At 38.8% G+C, this 18,426-nt stretch overlaps 3 protein-coding genes and 1 long non-coding RNA gene across 10 annotated transcripts; 3 read left to right on the forward strand and 1 right to left on the reverse strand.

Moving 5' to 3' along the window:
- Window positions 1-418: 418 nt before the first annotated feature.
- LOC119031596 (histone H1-like) lies at window positions 419-1,163 on the forward strand. Its single transcript, XM_037120180.1, has one exon. It carries the CDS (start codon window positions 489-491, stop codon window positions 1,107-1,109), a length of 621 nt encoding a protein of 206 aa, XP_036976075.1. The 5' UTR covers window positions 419-488; the 3' UTR covers window positions 1,110-1,163.
- An 866-nt stretch (window positions 1,164-2,029) lies between these two features.
- LOC119031609 (histone H4) lies at window positions 2,030-2,445 on the forward strand. Its single transcript, XM_037120198.1, has one exon. It carries the CDS (start codon window positions 2,080-2,082, stop codon window positions 2,389-2,391), a length of 312 nt encoding a protein of 103 aa, XP_036976093.1. The 5' UTR covers window positions 2,030-2,079; the 3' UTR covers window positions 2,392-2,445.
- Window positions 2,446-3,969: 1,524 nt separating this feature from the next.
- On the forward strand, window positions 3,970-18,206 carry LOC119031605 (cornifelin homolog B-like). 4 transcript variants are annotated; one of them, XM_037120189.1, is made up of 5 exons: window positions 3,970-5,412; window positions 12,173-12,270; window positions 14,214-14,324; window positions 16,659-16,816; window positions 17,078-18,206. In XM_037120189.1, exons 3-5 carry the CDS (start codon window positions 14,222-14,224, stop codon window positions 17,198-17,200), a joined length of 384 nt encoding a protein of 127 aa, XP_036976084.1. In that variant the 5' UTR covers window positions 3,970-5,412; window positions 12,173-12,270; window positions 14,214-14,221; the 3' UTR covers window positions 17,201-18,206. The 4 variants fall into 4 exon arrangements, with proteins under 4 accessions (XP_036976084.1, XP_036976087.1, XP_036976086.1 ...); XM_037120192.1 differs by having other exon boundaries at window positions 12,210-12,270; XM_037120191.1 differs by having other exon boundaries at window positions 12,215-12,270.
- LOC119031611 lies at window positions 4,343-6,465 on the reverse strand. 4 transcript variants are annotated; one of them, XR_005078646.1, is made up of 4 exons: window positions 6,311-6,465; window positions 5,815-5,902; window positions 5,590-5,695; window positions 4,343-5,424 (listed from the first exon to the last, which is right to left on the reverse strand). It is a non-coding gene; the product is annotated as an uncharacterized LOC119031611 (long non-coding RNA). The 4 variants fall into 4 exon arrangements; XR_005078645.1 differs by having other exon boundaries at window positions 4,343-5,695; XR_005078644.1 differs by having other exon boundaries at window positions 5,590-5,902.
- Window positions 18,207-18,426: the final 220 nt, after the last annotated feature.

The raw sequence follows: 18,426 nt of genomic DNA on the forward strand, positions 1-18,426 counted from the left end.
TATGAAAAACTGATCATCATCCGCTGGTTGTTTTCACCTCGAGTCCCTAGATACACATCTGAGCCAGCTGGAAAACAGCTTTTGACGGAGCTCTGTTGCATTTTACAACACTTTTGGGGAGAAATGAGAGGGAAAAGTCGCCGAGCAGCGCTGGACACGACGGCGAATGTGTGAGATTTGGAGGCTCCCCGAACGAAACGCAGTGACCATCAGAGCTTTACATGACTTCGACATGAAGAGACACGAGTCCGCTGTCTGCTCCACCACTGTCAGCCCGCGGCACCTCTCCCACCTTTAGTTTAAAGTCTTTTATTGATGAGGAGAAAACACAAGTGACACGAAGCTCAGACAGCAGCGAGGAGCCGCGGTGGGGTTGACTCTCCACGGTTCTCATGGTGTGTTTAAGTACAGCCCTGTGCTCCTCGCTCTCCACCAGATCACACACTCTCGTGTTGGATTGAACTGAGACGAAGCACTCCACTAATAAAATGGCAGAAGCCGCTCCAGCTCCAGCCGCCGCTCCGGCTAAAGCAGCCAAGAAGAAGCGTGTGGCCAAACCGAAGACCGGCCCCGGCCTCAGGGAACTCATCGTAGCCGCTGTCGGCGCCTCCAAAGACCGCAATGGTATGTCTTTGGCCGCCCTGAAGAAGAATCTGAAAGCCGGAGGTTACGACGTGGAGAAGAACAAGTCCCGCGTCAGGATTGCTGTTAAGGGTCTGGTGGACAAGGGCACCCTGGTCCGCACCAAGGGAACCGGGGCGTCTGGCTCCTTCAAGTTGGCTAAGACGGCAGCTGCTCCCAAAGCCAAGAAGCCGGCAAAGAAACCCGCTCTGAAGGCCAAGAAGCCCGCAGCCAAGAAGACCACAGCGACTAAGAAGCCCAAGACAGCAGCAGTCAAGAAGACATCTGTCAAGAAGTCACCTAAGAAGGTAAAGAAACTTTCAGCCAAGAGCCCGAAGAAGACAGCCAAGGGCCCCAAGAAGGTAGCCAAGAGCCCCAAGGCCAAGTCCCCGAAGAAGGCACCTAAGAAGCCCGCAACCAAGAAGCCAGTCACAAAGCCCAAGACCGCCAAGCCCAAAGCCAAGAAGGCAGCACCCAAGAAGAAGTAAGCTGTCACCTGTCCGAACTACCGTCCAACAAAAGGCTCTTTTAAGAGCCACACACACCTTCAGAAAGAGTTTAATCCTGGTTATCATTGTCAGTATAAACACACACTCGGCCCTTTATTATTACATTACAATATAAATATGACTCAATCCAAGAAATACAGTCAACAGATGGCACAAGAGTTACCAGGTCACAGTGTGGACTGTCAGATGAATAAAGCTGCTGAGTCTGTTGACATTTCTGATAAAGATGCATATAAAGTAAATGACATGGACCACAGCAAGAATGACACAAAGTAGGCATTCATCATTTTACAAGTTGCAATGGAAATAAAGAAAAGTGAGGAAACGGGAATATTTTTGGGGAAAGAAATAGTGGAAAAAGCTGAAATTAAGTGATAAATTAATTAAATGTGAGTAGCAGTTACATAGTTGAATTAATATAAATGTAAAAGACTGATCTTTAAAAAGAACTACTTGGGTCACTTTATATAATTTCACAAATTCCTATGTGGATTATTACTTTATTATTTTGTTGCATTTAATGGCATATGAATATATTGATTGAGCCTTATATGATTTCTGATTTTAGCAAGTTCAGTCCTCATACCTCAGCAAATGATCCACAGCTGGTCTGATCATAAAATCAGCCTTTTAGTACATCTTACTGAAGGCAACATAACAAGGAAATCATTCACTTTAACTGAGTTCGAATTAATTTGTTACGGATTCAGTCTTAAAACACTTTTGAGCGTCACAAAAAGGACAAAGTGACATATCTATTGTCAACTTCTTGGACTTTCTCATAATTGTGGCGTTTTTGTACATGATTGGTCATCTGTCGGAAGGACCGTTGAGTCTGGCCCCGCCCACCAAACCTATCATCCTTCTTCCTTTACGTCCGCAGAAAGGCTGTAAATACACAGTGCCTGCGAAAAAATTGCATATTCGACTTTGTTGAAGACCAGCAAACATGAGCGGAAGAGGAAAGGGAGGTAAAGGACTCGGTAAAGGAGGCGCCAAGCGTCACCGTAAAGTTCTCCGTGATAACATCCAGGGAATCACCAAACCCGCCATCCGCCGTCTGGCTCGCCGCGGCGGAGTGAAGCGTATCTCTGGTCTGATCTACGAGGAGACCCGCGGTGTGCTCAAGGTGTTCCTGGAGAACGTCATCCGTGACGCCGTCACCTACACCGAGCACGCCAAGAGGAAGACCGTCACCGCCATGGACGTGGTGTACGCTCTGAAGAGGCAGGGCCGAACCCTGTACGGCTTCGGAGGCTAAACCTCATCCCGACCCAACGATACCGGAACCAACGGCTCTTTTAAGAGCCACCCACCTGTTCTGAAGAGACGGTTCCTGTTGTCTGCTTTATAAACAATTCTAATTCTACCTGGTATTTAGTTCCGTCCAGACTAACTTCATCCAGGAGGCATTATTGTTTTTATATTTACACATTTTGTGGTGACTGTAGTGTTTCTGTGAATCAAGTAAAAACTCGTTCAATGGCTCCCACGCAATCAGTCTTCAGGGAAATTCCTTACAGGATGATGTGCGTTCATAATTTAGTATTTTATTTAAAATTATTTCAGGCAAATGTTCTGTGTATTGTAGACTTGTATCCGTTTATAAACGTTAACCGAACGCCTTTTTTCTTATCGAGAAACGTGGCACAGACTTAACGACAACTCCCACATGTCGCACAGCGTCATCATTACCTGCTTTACGGCAGACGTACGGCAACTCAGAGAGGACACACTCTAACAAGGGCCAATCTGTTACAATTTGAATTGCCACGAAATTATTTGTCTTTTAGGAAAGATTGACTATACCAGACACGTACAGTTCAGTAAATGAGGTTAGATGTGTCCTCTTGGGTTTTCGATCATAGACATATATACATAGATGCAACAAATAATCACAATAAGAGACAAAGAAGGAACAATAGAATGTTTGTCATTGTGTCAAAACAACGAACGTGGGTAGCAGCTCTTAGTATGACAATAGAAAGAAATATCCAATATAAACAGGTATATAAAACATATACAAATATGTCCATTATTGTGAAAATAATTCTACCATGCCCACAAATCCTTGACATATGTTTTGGATGACACCAAACATTAATACGTCATTTATTTGGTGTAAGCTCCTTCATTACACTTAAAGTCATACTTGGTAGTCATCACAACCTATTATCTGGAGTAAAAGACGCAATAAAATCATTAGAACAAAGACGCACTAGTTAAATCATAAACACTGAGACACTTTTTTCACAAACGGAAACTTACAAGAAAGATGAATTTATCAACTTTAAATGCTGAACTGCTTGAAGTGCCAGGTTTAAAAGTTGCAAGCGTCATAATGCGTTCATGACAAGCTCAGAGAAGTCAAGATCCAGCCAATAAGATGTGTTTTTCAAAACATATTTTGGCATTTTTTGTATTATTTTGCATGCTTAACTGTTATATGTACCTCGTCCATTCGGATGTAATACTCTTTCTGACCACATTATGGACAACTATGGCAGGGTGGCGCTGTTTAAATTTCTGTTCGTTGAATCTACTGAAATGCTGAAAGCAGAGAAGCAGCGATTTCAATTAGCTTAGTTTAAAACTTTATTCACAGGGTGAACTTTTCTTTATTCTTATATTTGTTTTGAATGAGAGTCACATCAATTTTACTTGTTTAAGGTGAAACCAGTATGTAATTATACGCTAATTTAAGATCATTTTCGAGACGTATTTAGCCGTTTATCCTCTGGAGGTCAGTGAGCAGGTAAGACTGTCATGTTAGCTTTAGCTTTAACTGTTTATTTAATGTTGTGATAATTGATTGATCATTAATATTTGGTAGAAACTTCACATGTACTCACTGAAATGTATACGTTGTTGCTAACTTATAGTAGTTAGCTGGGAAATTATATTCCCCACACCGAAATTACTGTGGTGCTGTCGCGTTAACTAGCTAGCTAATTTAGATAATAACTCAGCAGTTCAATATCAGATTAGAAAGGAATATAGAGATTGAGTTCAAGTTGGAGTTTAATAATATCCAATGTTTTAAGGCATTTTTGCCACAAAGGGTTAATTTAATTTAAGTCAATCTTTCACTTTAGTTTATGCATCATTGGCGCTTAGCTGTCAGGTTTGATCAAAACCACAAGATGGCGCTGGTTCATAGTTTTGGTTACCCTATTGTTATATACATGTTGACCAATTTATCTCAAAAGAAATATGGAGGAATTGCATTTATTTATTGAGACTCTGGAAAATGAATGAAATAAAACACAAAATAAACAACAAAAAAGAAAAAAAAAACAAAGTTAAAGACAGCGTTCTCCTTTTCTTGAAGTTGCTTGTTCAGTTCTTACTTGGAAAAAAAAATGTTCGCAAAGAGCTGCTGCTAACTGAGGCCAACAAATTCATTGCAAATATCAAACTGATAGAAGTGTGTAGTGTGATTGAAATGGCTCAAGGACTCACTAAATTGGCTGTGTGGTCAGACAATAAAAAAAGAATAGACATTATATCTAGTCTTGATACCACACCCATTATGTATATTTTTAACTGTAACAGATCACCAACCCGTCACATTTCTACATGTTTGCAGTTTAATAAACAAACTCAGCATCAAAACATATATCTCAAAAAGTAAACATTTTCTGATTCCATCCTCTTAAATGTGAATATTTTCTGGTTCATTTCCACCTCTGTGACAGTAAACTGAATAATTTTGAGTTCAGACAAAACTAGACATTTGAGGATTGTCATTTTAGGCTTTTGGAAACACAGACTTTTCCTGATTTTCTGACATTTTACAGAGCAAACAACAGTTTGATTAATCAAGAAAATTACCAACTCATATCATAAAGGAGGTGAAGTACAAAAGTAGCCTAAACCTCAGCAATGACTGGCAGTATCGGAGCCTTGAACCTCCTGGACTTCCTGGATGTGGTGCGACAGCTGGACACCCAAACACGAACGCTTCCTGTCTGAATGTAGAAACCCGTCTGTCCTTCTCTTTGTCTGTTTGCTAAGAATCCACCTTCACTTGTCTGTTTTACTTCATCTGCCTTCTTTTCAGAGTGTGTTTCTCTGTTCTTGGTGACATCAGAAACTCCACTGCTGCTGGGGTTCTTCAGGCAAATCTCAGCAGGTTTTGAACCCATCTTCTTCCCGTCCTGGATCCATCCTCCACGGAGAAGCCTGGCTGCAGTGAGGAAAGAGTCTGTTTGGCTCTGCAGCTTCTCCAGAGGGTCTGATGTGGCTGACATCCTACTTCTGCTTCTGCACTGGGTTTGAGGTACTAAAACACCTGCAAATCATATTTTTAAAGCATTAGATCAAATGACATGATGACTGTGTGCTTAAAAAATGCAGAGCAACAATCTGTAATTGATGCGACAGTCCTAATTTGTTTGCTAACAAAGAAGAGCAGCGATCTTGATACAGAAGTTTAACATTGATATTTTGCATATACCACCAAAACTGTACTGAAACAAAGCTGGTTGAAAATATGCTTCTTTTAACCGGTTGAAGCGGTCCCTGTGTTTTCATCAAGTCTCCTCTGGGGGGAGGCAGAGATCCTATGAAAGACCGATATAAGTTGGACCAATGCAAAATGGCAGAAATCTCAAAGAAATCTTTCTGAAAAAAGATTATATTTTCATATGTGTGTAGTCCTGTTTCAGTGTGCTAAACTAACCAGCGGTTGCTGAAGCTGTTGTTTCAGTAGTTCGGTCAAAGTGTGATTAGTCCTTCTCTGGGTTTGGAGTCAGAGTTCTCTGGAGCTGCTGGAAGATCCAAAAACATTTTTTTGTGTGATTAGAAAATCGTCACAGATGAACAGAGCTGTAATTAGGTTATAAGCATGCCGTTGAGTGTTTTTTTCATGCTTTTGAGTATTGTTTGCCTAATGATGAAACCCCCCAATAATGAAAAAAAAAACCAAAAAAAAACCCGACTTACTAAAAAAGTAACTCAAATAATATACTTGCTGTACAGTTTTGTAAATATTTCATTTAAATTGTAGTTAAGATTTCAGAGTTTCTGCAGTATCAGAGGGGTTTGTTCATATATATCTTATCTAGACACACATGCATGCATATGTTAACATTTATCAAAGTAATTTATCAATCATATTGTACACATACCTAAATATACACAATAAATTGTCATATAGGTGTAGATGAAGGCAATACCAGATTTCAGTGTGAGATCCTCGTTTCTTCCTTCTCTCCCCTTCCTGCTCTCAGGACTGACTGCTGCACCACTGCTCTCTGTCTGACCCTCCCTCTCTTTTCTGTCTTTGTTCTCTCTCTAGCTCTCACTAACTCTCACCCCCCCTTCGCATGCTCTCTCCCTCTCTCTCTCCCTCTCTCTCTCCCTCTCTCTCGCTCCCTCCCTCTCTCTCTCTCTCTCTCTCTCTCTCTCTCTCTCTCTCTCTGTCTGTAGCACACTGACAGCTGCTAACTTTTCTCTGTTGATCTCTAACCTTAATCTTTATAATTATAGTGGTTCTTTATACTTTAAATCAAATGTGAACCAGAAACAAGAGCCCTTGCCTTGTGTCTTTCCCTTTTTTCTTTGTCAAAAAAAAATTCATGAAGTGGTTGGTTGTGGTTGTTGATATACATTAGTGCTAAACAATTTTCATTCAGCAGTAGTTAGCACATAGATGTTGTGATCAATACAGTCCTGTGATACAGAGAGGACATATTGCTACAGTATACCTTAGTGTGAATGGTTGGCTGGTAATAACATACTACCATTCATGTAGTATGCAGTGTGCAGCATATACTGGTTGAGTATGCAGCAGGCAGTATGTTAGTATGCAATACTGTTTTGCAATACTGGGTTTAACTCTGTCCAAGATGATGTGACTGGTTTACAGAAACACATACAAGCCAGAGCGTTTTTTCCTCTACACCAGAATGATAGCTGGTGCAGCAAGCCTAAACTCAAGACAAACATAACGAAAACATGAATCGACCCTGATTCATTCTTCAAGTCAGTTTTTGTCAACATTTAATCAAGACAGAGCATGGTTGGCATGAGCAGATACTCTTGAAAAATCAATGAAATTCGCTGTCAGTGGCAATTTTGTAGATTTGCTCAATATGAACAGTTTTGTAGTTAAGGTACTTAAAAATGTTTCCTCTGCATTTAAGCAGTGTTAATGTTTTTATTTGAAACATATTTGTTGTGAAGTAGTAGTATATATAAGCATCATTTTTTCAGGGACCTGGTTGTTGTTGGCACCACATTAATCATGTCATTAAAATGTATCTTATAAGCTTCCTGTTTTATCTGCACTCATGTGGCTTGTTGCTGAACTCCACCACCTCCGGGAAACACTTCATGGGATTTCGTACTAAAGGTCTGGATGTTGTGCAGGGCTGCTGCTCTGCTTGATGTTTGCTCTGGACAGACATGTGCTCTGTGGTCTTTAGTTGCTGAGTTCAGCAGGTTTATCTGCTGTGGATAAAGCAGGACCATGTGCAGGTTGACACATATTCAACAATATTCAACAGCCAGCCTTTATAGTACAATGGCAGGGCTCAGGGTTATTGAGTTTTAAGATAGTCATGAGTATGAAGTTACGATCCCAACTGATTTCAACTATTCCAACTATTTAAGGATAAAACCTGTTGTTCACATGTTGGTTAACAGCTCCCCCTCCGTTCACAGAACTCTCTTGAACAAAGTCCTGACAGAGAGAGTGAGTTGGATCGTAGCCCAGCAGGGTCACGTTTGCTCGGTATGTGCTGGCTCATGGTAGTCTTCAAACTGGGTCAAAGGGAATGGGAAAGCTGCTGGAAAACAGACAGAATCACTTAAAGCCATATAATCCTGCTTATACTGTACACCAGCCACAATCCAGTCTACAGCAAATACACTATTTCTGCTGAAGAATATATATATATATATATATATATATATATATATATATATATATATATATATATATATATATATATATATATATATATATATAAAAAACAAACAACAAAAAAAGAAAAAACAGTTACAATTGTTTAATGAAAATACTGAGCTTTTTTCATACACTGTATATGTGTGAACCATCAGCCCTGGTCCCACCTGGTATTATCATCCATTCAGAGTGATTTGATCACAAGTGGACCGCCTTAAGTGAAGGTGGGAACACACCTGTGACACATTGAGGGACATATTTGAGATCCTTTCACCGAACCACACTCGGAGGTGTTCTGTGCCAGATGTAGCCACATTCTAGCAGTGGGAACAGCAATGCATCCTGGGCCACATTTAAGGACCGCCTACTTAATTGACATCTTCTGTGTAAGTGGAAGTCTATAGTAATTAAAAAAGCCAGGGTGACGACAACAATGGTGCCAATGTGTACCTAGTCTGTTAAAGAACTAAACTGTACTAAAATGCGTTGAACAATCTGACACCTGTTCCTGTATAAATGTGGTTGTTCTCAAGCTACTTTAATCAGCTGAGGCTGCTTGCGCCAAATGTGCTCACTTTGTAGTAGGATCAGTATATCAAATATAACTATGTGTAACTCTTGTGAGAAAGTTGTCTGAGACTAGTGCATATGAAATATATAATGTGCATTTGGTTTAATCTACTTTTGTCAACCTAAGTAGTGGGTTGAAAACTGTGGCATTGTGCTGCAGTGTCTTTGTAACCTAAATGAAGTTGGATCTAATGTCTTAATAGTACTTGTTTGCGCGTGTAGAAACTTATCATGACTGAACCAAATGGTGTCACTGCATCATCAACCCAGTCCTCCTCCTCACCATCATCTTCTTCATCAGTTTGACTGTGTATTACTGGCAGTGGGCAGAACAGACACAAAAAGTCCAAGTTAAAGACTACCCTGGATTTTACAGGCTCTGAAAGATGGTTGGTGCAGTAACTAACCACCAACAAATTAATCCTATTCATATACTTCTTCTCTTTATGCTGCTCTGTTCAACTGACTTCTATCCATGGAGAGGTTCCTGGGCATTGTTTCTTCACTCACAGTACAGCCATAGCCTTTACTGTGGGTTGTGGCTGCAGCTGATGTTGAGCCACATTAAAAGGTTAAAGGATAAAGGATGGGAGAGGTTTATTTACTCAGGATACCAGCCCACATTTTCTAAACAAACACAAACGGAAGCCTTTCAGAATTCAAAATGCTGGTTGCATAACTTTCACTTATCCCGTTATTCAAATAGTTTGTGAGCCAGCACAGTGATTTCTAAGTTGTGTGACCTTGATATCCCATTATTGCTTAATTCACCCAAGGTCACAGAGAAGCTCAGAGTTTAAGAGACTGTTCCTACCAGATAGAATACAGTATCATTTGTTTGCTCATGTGTTCCTGACCAGGCCAAAGTATTGTGATGATTTATACCAGCTTTAATCTCTCAGTGAGGTCAGTGTGGGCGGTTCGACCAGTCAGGCCTGTTTGATTTTGATTTTGCAAATTGCAGTGTGTCTCTGTCTTTTAATCATGTCGTCAGTCTTTCACTGAACTTAACCAAGTCTTTCCTCATTGTAGTTGTCTAAACATAAAGCGGAAGTAGACAACTGCCCCCTCCCCCGCGTTTCCCTCTGGTGGAGGTTCTTGAGGTGATTCCAGGCCCGATGGGATTCATAAACCCTCCAGACTGTTCTTAGTCTACGTCATTTCGACTGCTTGTAACTGGAGCCCATCTGATATATCAGCATTGTCTGAATTGCGCTGATGTGAAATATTTTTTTTCCAGAACATTGTGCAGAAAAAGATGTTTTGGGTTATAATTATTGAATTCCCAATGAGGTTTACCACTATTGTTAAACTATAAGAGTGCTCAAATAGGCTTTTATCAGATATCACAAGTGTTCGGTGTCATTGCAAAACGTGTGTTAATGTATATATTGTGGGTTAGGGTTAGGGTTTCAACATTGGCCCCAGTTGGGCTGTACTTGTAACTTGACAGAGTGTTTGTGACCACATGTCAAAGATAGCAAAGAGAAACATTTCCTTGTTTCTCTGCTCCTTTTTTACAAAAATGATCCTGTACAAAAAAAAAAAAACTCCTATGCTAGTTTCTCTGAATGAAAGAGCAAGAGATGTATTTTTAAAGATGCCATTTTAATGCTCTACAATGATATAGAAAGAGAGGACAGAATGGTTTCTGTGCAAGAAGCGGTACAAAAAAAACCAAAAAAACTTTGACCCACTTTTACACAATGTATGTACTCGTGAGCATCTGGATATCATATGTAAATGCAAACATGTGGTCAGAAAACGATCAGAGCCGCCAGGAAACACATCTGGAACTGTTTTTGCTCGCTTCATAGCTGGATGTCAGCCAGCTGTAGACTCAGTCCATACAATTAGGTCAGCAACGTTGTGCGAGTATACATTTCACTTGAGCCACCTTGAAGTTCAGTTCATACAGATAAGTATAAACTAGGTCACGTTCATAGTTCAACATTTTGAAGTTCACATTCCCAAAAATCAACTAGTGACCTTGTTCTTCTGTATCTAGAGCAAGTAACCAAGTAATACAAAATGTTACTAAGAGGATTTGGTCTGTTTTCATATCATGAATCCTCAATGATAAACCTTAAAAGGTCAAAATGTCTTCTGTGATTATTTATTATTTATATTTTCCGTATAGAAAACAGTCATTGTTGTTGTTAGTACTATTGTCAGCTGTCCACTGGCAATCCGATTACACTGTAGGCTGAGTCTGTCAGCCAGTCAGAGGCTGTATCATGACTTGTTGACCAGAGACAGAGTAGTGTGATCCATAACAACACATATAACACTTTGTACTACACAGGACCCTCTAACTTGTACAACTGGGTTCTTTAAAACACCATGAACTCTCATGGGATTTAGCAAAGCTCACATTCTCTGGCACAACACTGGCAGTAAAATCCACCAGGCGTGAAAGGTTGTCTAACCCCAGTGCTTCTTGCTAGCTTAAGCTTCCTGGTAAAAAAAAAAGAAAGTATAAACAGTAGCTAGAAAGTCTTCCGCTTCATTGCTTCTCTTGATCCCGTGCACTGTGCTTATCAACAACTGGCAGCTCCTCCAAACAAGATACCTGGCACATTAAGATCCAGTCAAACTGGGCTGAAAACACTAAAGGCTGCAAAACCAGAGAAAGCATAGGATGAAATGTTAGCAGTTAATTTTTCTTCAAACTATAGAAAGGTTAACTGCTAAGTATGTACATGTCATAGGCAATTTACATATCAACATTTGTGCAAAATGTGGCACACGATACATCACATTGCATGTTTTTGACCTGACTTACATATCAGAGGGCTGTGGAGTTAGAGACAGGGGGTTCAAGTCTGCATTTCTGTATTTGTAATTGTAAAACCACAAGATCATTTTCATGATGGACCACGCCATATGCCTTAACCTAACCAGACCATAAGCACAGACATGAGTGAATTTAATTGGTATTACATTTATTCAGGCGGTTTGGTTGCGAGAGGCCACTGTTCGAGATAGTTTTTCCAACATTTGAAACCCCTGGATATTTTAAACGATACACCATAACATGGCAAAATCAGGTAAGTCAAAACATTAAATACAACATTTAACACAAAGAAATGTGAAGTTATAATGTATAGTCAGCTGACTAGTGTGCTGTTACAGATAGATGCCTCACAGTGATTAAGTTTATGATCATGTTAGCTTGCTTTCATGACTGTACAAGGTATCGTTGATTAGCTGTCATCAGTGTTGTCCTGCTTTACAAATGATATGTTGGATTTATTACAATGTGTATCTGTTTTAGAAAATTGATCATAGTGTTAAACAAACCAATGAAATCATCAGCAGAGAGCTCTAGAAGCATGTTACTTTTCCAAATAAAGCAACAGAGAGTTCACTTCTATAACTTTGGGTTTCAGGAAAACAGTGTCACATTATTTTGACTCATTATGACATGGGTTTTGCCGGTGATCATGTGATGGCCCAACCTCTTTTTCTTGATCCTCTGAAGGTTAAAATAAATAATGGCAGGGCAGGATGGGCTGGTTTGTCTGGTTTGGCCTTTCAGGTGTTTTGTTGTGTGCAGGTATTTTTGAACATGCTGAGAAATGACATGTTGTCAGTGCAGAGAGAAGCTGTGACAGGACGTCCAACTCAAAGCTCCCACATTGTACAGAAACACAGGTGAGACATTAACTGTTCTTTAGGAAGATACTTCAGTTTTAATACGTAGATATTACATACGCGTTTGCCTTTATTATCCTTAACAAGTCTATATTCAGTGTTTGTATCATCATGTCTCTTTCATTCAGTGATTTTTATATTATACCAGAATTTGTACTTTTCTAAAGTGGACATCGTTCATCATCATAAATACATCATTTTATTCGTTGGCTGAAAACATATTTTGAAGTAAAACACAACAGTATGTATATTCCAAGTTAACGACATGATGGCTAATATGACCTAAAATTGGAGTTTCACAGGCTTTCTGAAATGTTGAAAGATTAGAAGGAATTTGTGAAATGTGTGCGTGAAGAGTTCAAAAAGGCAGCGAGGGAACACGTCATGCTAATTTCACAGTGAGAACGTCCTGAACAGACTAAGCGGTCAATCATTAATCACTGAAACTGGGCCGTCATTTTTGGCCTCTCTCTGCTCAGATTATTATTCACCTGCACTTTTACTTAATTGTTCAACAGATGGATTGCTTAAGTACAATTTTGAGATTTTTGCTGCTAGATTTTTGCTGCTACTGCAACAATTACGTTAAAAAGAGCAAATTACGTAGTTCACATGTTGCTACTTGTCTTTTGTTCTGTGCTTGATTGCCACAACATCTGTTGGCAATTAAGCACAGAATCAATCTCTGTTCTTAAACAACTTTATTTACAGCTGAAGTCGACAATTCTAGAGAAATATAGTTGATTATTGAGTCTCATTCCAGGTCATCACAGCCCTGTTTGCTGTCCGAATCCAATGCGAATATGTGTCAAAATGGGAATGAGACTCAATAATCAACTATATTTCTCTAGAATTGTCTATTTTACTTTCAAACAACTGTATAACGTTGTTTAAATACTTTTTTTTTTTTTACTGAAACACATGTTGGGAATTAAATACTGAGTAAATATGATGAAGCTATATTCGTAAACTGTAGTTTGCTCTTCGCTGTTTCCAGTGTAATTGTTGATAAAATGGGGTCACTTTTTTTTGGATGAGTATATTTTACTTGTATTTTTGAGACTCAAGTACATTTTATTGCCAGAAAATGTTACTACAAGTACATTTAACATCAGATAATTTTACTTAAGCTCAAGTACTTTTCTTATGGTTGACTTCGGCTTGTACTTTTCATTAAGATATTTTCACTTTTAAGTGAACTTTTTACAACACAGCTTTTTTAAAGGGAATTTAGAAGAGTTGGACTGACATTCACATTCTGTATCTCAGTTTCCAGGTCTTAAAGTCACAATACATGTACATGTAATTCCCCTCCTGAATGAAACTTGTGTAGGTGTTGTCTGATTTGAAGGTAGAAAGATGACATTTGTCATGATACTTGTCAAGTCAAACTTGTTTCTAATCTGATAGCACAATAGTTGAGGTTTGGCTTTTGTCCATTCACCGTCACTCGTGCCCACTGTGAACTTTTTGGCTTTGTCACTCTCTAGTTATTTGTGCTTCATACAACACACTTTACAATTTGATGTATGTGCTCACTGATGAAAGCGAGATACTGTTCCAGGTGATGTGATCATCAGGTGCAGTACTGGCTCAAGGACACGAGCTGGGAATCAAACCCTTTGGTGAACCTGCTCTACTTCCTAACCACAGCTGCCCCCACATATACTAATTGCAGTTGATAGAAATGTGTGCGCTGTGATGCATCTTCAGTGTTTTATCAAGAACGAGTAATCATCAAATCCTGTTCCAATACCACAAAATCTCATTATGGTGTTCTCACTGAAACCACAAAGTCCAGGAACTATTTTGTACGTAACGGCAGAGATGTCGCCAACTGCCGGGACTTCATTGTCGTCATCCTTTGTGTATGATTTTGTCTCACACACGTGTCTTCATTAAATGCGGTTAACATGACTTCTGCTTCCTGGTTCCTCCTTCAGACGCCATCATGTCCACGTTTGTTGTCCAGCAGCCTCGACCTGTGATGGTGGCCCAAAACTCTGATGAGTGGGGATCGGGGATATGCGACTGCTGTGAGGACGTTCCTCATTGTAAGCGTCTGATTCATATTCATAACAGTGAAAGTACCTGATGATAACCTGAAAAATATGTTTATGAAATTAAATATCAAGTTGCTTTTTAATAGCAAATTTGAAGGAACTATTAACCCTAACAAGACATCGTCCTTGCTTTAGATTTGGTAAACAGCAGAGTTAAGTTTTAAAGGAGAACTATAATATTTTTAAACCTTGAACATATGTTTTAGTCTGTAAATGAGTCATGCTCATCTACACTGTCTGAATCGGTCCAGTAGATCTCCTCAGCTGGCAGCTGTCATACGGCTACAACATAATTATTTGGGGCAATTGTGACTGTCACAGTCCCGTCCACTGAAAGTGCTTGTTTTTTCCACTTACAGTCGAAGGTTTTGTTCCAGTTAGACAACATTGCAAAAACAATTCCTTTCCAGATTGACCTTTTTGTGAAACCTCAGATAAGAAGGTTTTAAATAAGAAGATCCTTTTTATAACCAGAAACACAAATCTCATTGAGAGAAGTCTCCTTCTGAAATCTCAGAAGAGGTGAGTTGTTGCTGGAAGACAAGGCTTGAAACGTGTTTCAGAGAGGAGTTTGGAATTAACCCAAAGGAAATGTCAGCAAGAATTTATTTCCAAAGTCATGGCTGAATATTTCACAAACTAGATGAAACAACAACTGTTGGAGCTCACATGAGATTTCAGAGCCTTGTGTTTCTGGTTGCATTTCTATAATGTTGTCAGACACTTAAAATAACTACCTCAGGCTTTCAGTGGCAAAAAGAAGAACTTTTAATGGACTTAACTTTGAGACTCGGAGTTGATCCAAACGATTACATTGCAGCCGTTACAGGCGTGTTGCAGCTGACAGCTTAGGAGATCCACTGGACCAACTCCAAAACATTTGAATCATTGACACACCAAAACATGTTGATATAGACCAGGGGTGTCAAACTGATCCAGTAAAGCAAGAAGCAAGAACACACCTGATTTGGATCAGCCAACCAAGCAAGAACACACCTGATTTGGATCAGGTGTGTTCTAGCTTGGTTGGAATGAAAACCTGCAGCCACATGGCCCCTTACTGGATCAGTTTGACACCCCTGATATAGACTGAACCACCGTGAGGACACTCCACAGTCACTTTCGACTTGAAAACTGACTGTTGATTTGCATGGTGTGAAACCAGCTTTTTTATTCTGTTGTCACTTCAGTAACGGCAGCATTTAAAGATATGTTGTTAAACACTGATTCAACCTGTCTGAGGATTCTGTTGCACTTGTTCCATGTTCTGTATAGCTTTGCTAGCATCTTTAATAGCTACACAACTTGGGAATCATCAACAATTTTAACAGGAAAATGGTGTCTCCAATCTATCTTAGTAAAATAGTTGTTTTTAATGAGATTTGAATGCATCAAACACATATTTTAGATGATTTGAATGTATACACTTTGCCATAACATCATGATGAAAACATTAATTTTATGTAATGATTTTGAATTTTATGTTGTGAGATGCATTATATACAAGTATGACTCTGTCTGTACGGCCCAGGTCTAAAGATTGCAGAATCCCCCTTTAACTGCTAATAACTGCATGTTATAATATTACAAGAAACATTTTGTAAAGGTTTAACAATGACATGGCAAGTTAGATAAACTCAGTAAATGTGAAGTGATATCATAGACTATTTTAACCTTATTAACTTGCTAAGCAGTCTATAAACTGTTAGCAAGTTTAGCAAGTGCTTATAAATGTCTTATAATCTAACAACAAACATGTTTATGATGCTATACTTTACCTTATAAAGGACCTTTATAACCCTATTATCACTTGTTCCAAGGACCTTCCAAGAAAAGCGCTACCATAAACATGAACAAAAAGACATTGTATCACTTTCAGAATAAGTCTTATTTTTTCTGTAGATTTTCCTGAGATATATCTAATAAATTAAAAACACACTATTTTGTTATTTCCAGATACATACAAATACAGTGATCCTACCAAGTTGTTCCCTCGTTGATTTAATTCTTACCTTTTAAATTTTAACACCAAAGAAATGTCAAAGTTTTGAGCAACATTTTTAATTTATGTATTTAAAACCATGTTAGAGTAAAAAAAAACATGGATATTATGCCACTAAATCTGATATCAGAGAGAGAGGAACAGGAAAACTTGACTCTTTTGTGAAACCATAGTAGTTATTCTGGGAACACAATCAATGACCTTCCTGATGTCTTCATGTGTCTTTTAAGAAGTCATGTGTGTCTTTGCGGCAGAGCGTCTGTAGGTGTGTCGTGTATCATTGTCTGTCCTCTTTATCTGTTGCTATGTGTTTCCTGGTTCAGGTTGTTTCGCTTTCTGGTGCTGTCCATGTTTCGCCTGTATAACCGCCAGAGACTACGGTGAGTGCCTCTGTCTCCCCCTGCTGGAAATATTTGGCGGCTGGATTCCTCCCATCTCAATGTCCATGAGGGTCTCCATGCGGCAGCGCTACGGCATCAGAGTAAGGCCACAATTCTTTGTAATCTGTAAAATTTCGACCTATAGTTTTTAAAGACCAAGTTAGAATAAAGGTAGGTAAAAATAAAAGGTATTTTGGCTTGTGGGTGAGAGATTGATAACTGTTAATCCAGTTGAATGTAGTTGCAGTTTACACAAGTGACATATTAGAAGAGGCGAGGAAGTGTTTGACTAGTATGAAGGTGTGTCGGTGTAATCTAGACTGATAATCCTTCACCTGTTGATCACTGTATTGTGTCTTCAGGGCACCATGTGTCAGGACTGTGTGTATTCGACCTTCTGCACATCCTGCTCCTGGTGTCAGATGTCCAGAGAGATGAAGAAAAGAAACTTCCAAGTCGTTCTCGTCGGGGCCAAGACCACATAACCTCTTCATCACCATTGTCAAACACAACTTGCTACAGATGTTACTAGCATGTCCATAGCAAAGCATAGTGGTTAAAAGAAAATGCTTGAACCCATGTTACTGACTGAACATGAATGTGTGCCTGTAATTATAATTTATTGAGATTATTCCATCACATGTACTTTATCCTTTACAGGCAGCTGTAGCATGAGCATGTATTAACCAATTAATGATCTTATCTTGTAATTTTCTCTTACTTTGTTCTGGTTCTGTTATCAGACATACACAGCATGAGTTTATAATCAGTCAATCTGCTTTATCCATCAAATGAACGTTAAGCAATTTAAATGAATTCAGCTTAAATCATTACATAGAAATACTATGTAGTAGTATACATAAAAAATAGTAGATATACTGCATCATACAATACAGTAGAGTATGGTAATCGATATTTTTAATAATATATATATTTTTAATCATTTTTTTAGTTCAAGTCTGTTACATTTAACATTTTGGCTTTCAATAATTATCAATCTTTTGTCAATAAAAGTGCTTTAAATGAAAACAGTGTTCTGGATATTTCCATATGTATACAGTATGCAGCTGATAGAAGGCAACAGGACATGAATATGTCGATCAATAAGCAAATATAAAGCAAACAAAGGACATCCTGCACAGAAAATAGCAGAATATGTCCTTTAAATAACCACTTAATGCCTAAAACATCCACTAGAGGGAGCCATACACGTCATAATGAGCCGACATGGTTGAGGCCGTGTGGGGTCACAGTGCATCATCAACTGCTCCTGTGTTTTGATTTAGTGATAACACAATGTCCAGGAAAAACAACTTTGCAAAGTGTTATTAGATATGGGAGAAAAACTGAGACATTCAATTGGTGCACTTTCAATCAATTCACTTTAGTTAAGAAACATTCAGAAAAATGTGAAATGTGTCCGCAGGAAAGGATACAATCAGCATTTACCGTGAACACAAGTGATGGATGAATATTTATTACTTATTTTACTTTCTCATTTTTGGCAAAAAAAAAATAAATAAAAACGTTTGACTTTTTTTGTGCCATGTTTCAGTTATTTTGTCCCCTGTAAAACACAAGAAGTAAGAAATAAGGATGAGATGTCTCATGTCTAAATCAAGTCTCAACTGAAAATATCAGAACAACTTACAACTTATCATCATAAAAGATAAATTAAGCGTTACAGGGCTGTTCAGTCTGATTGACAGCA

This window comes from Acanthopagrus latus, chromosome 13, assembly GCF_904848185.1.
Source record: "Acanthopagrus latus isolate v.2019 chromosome 13, fAcaLat1.1, whole genome shotgun sequence".
Lineage (NCBI taxonomy): Eukaryota > Metazoa > Chordata > Actinopteri > Spariformes > Sparidae > Acanthopagrus > Acanthopagrus latus.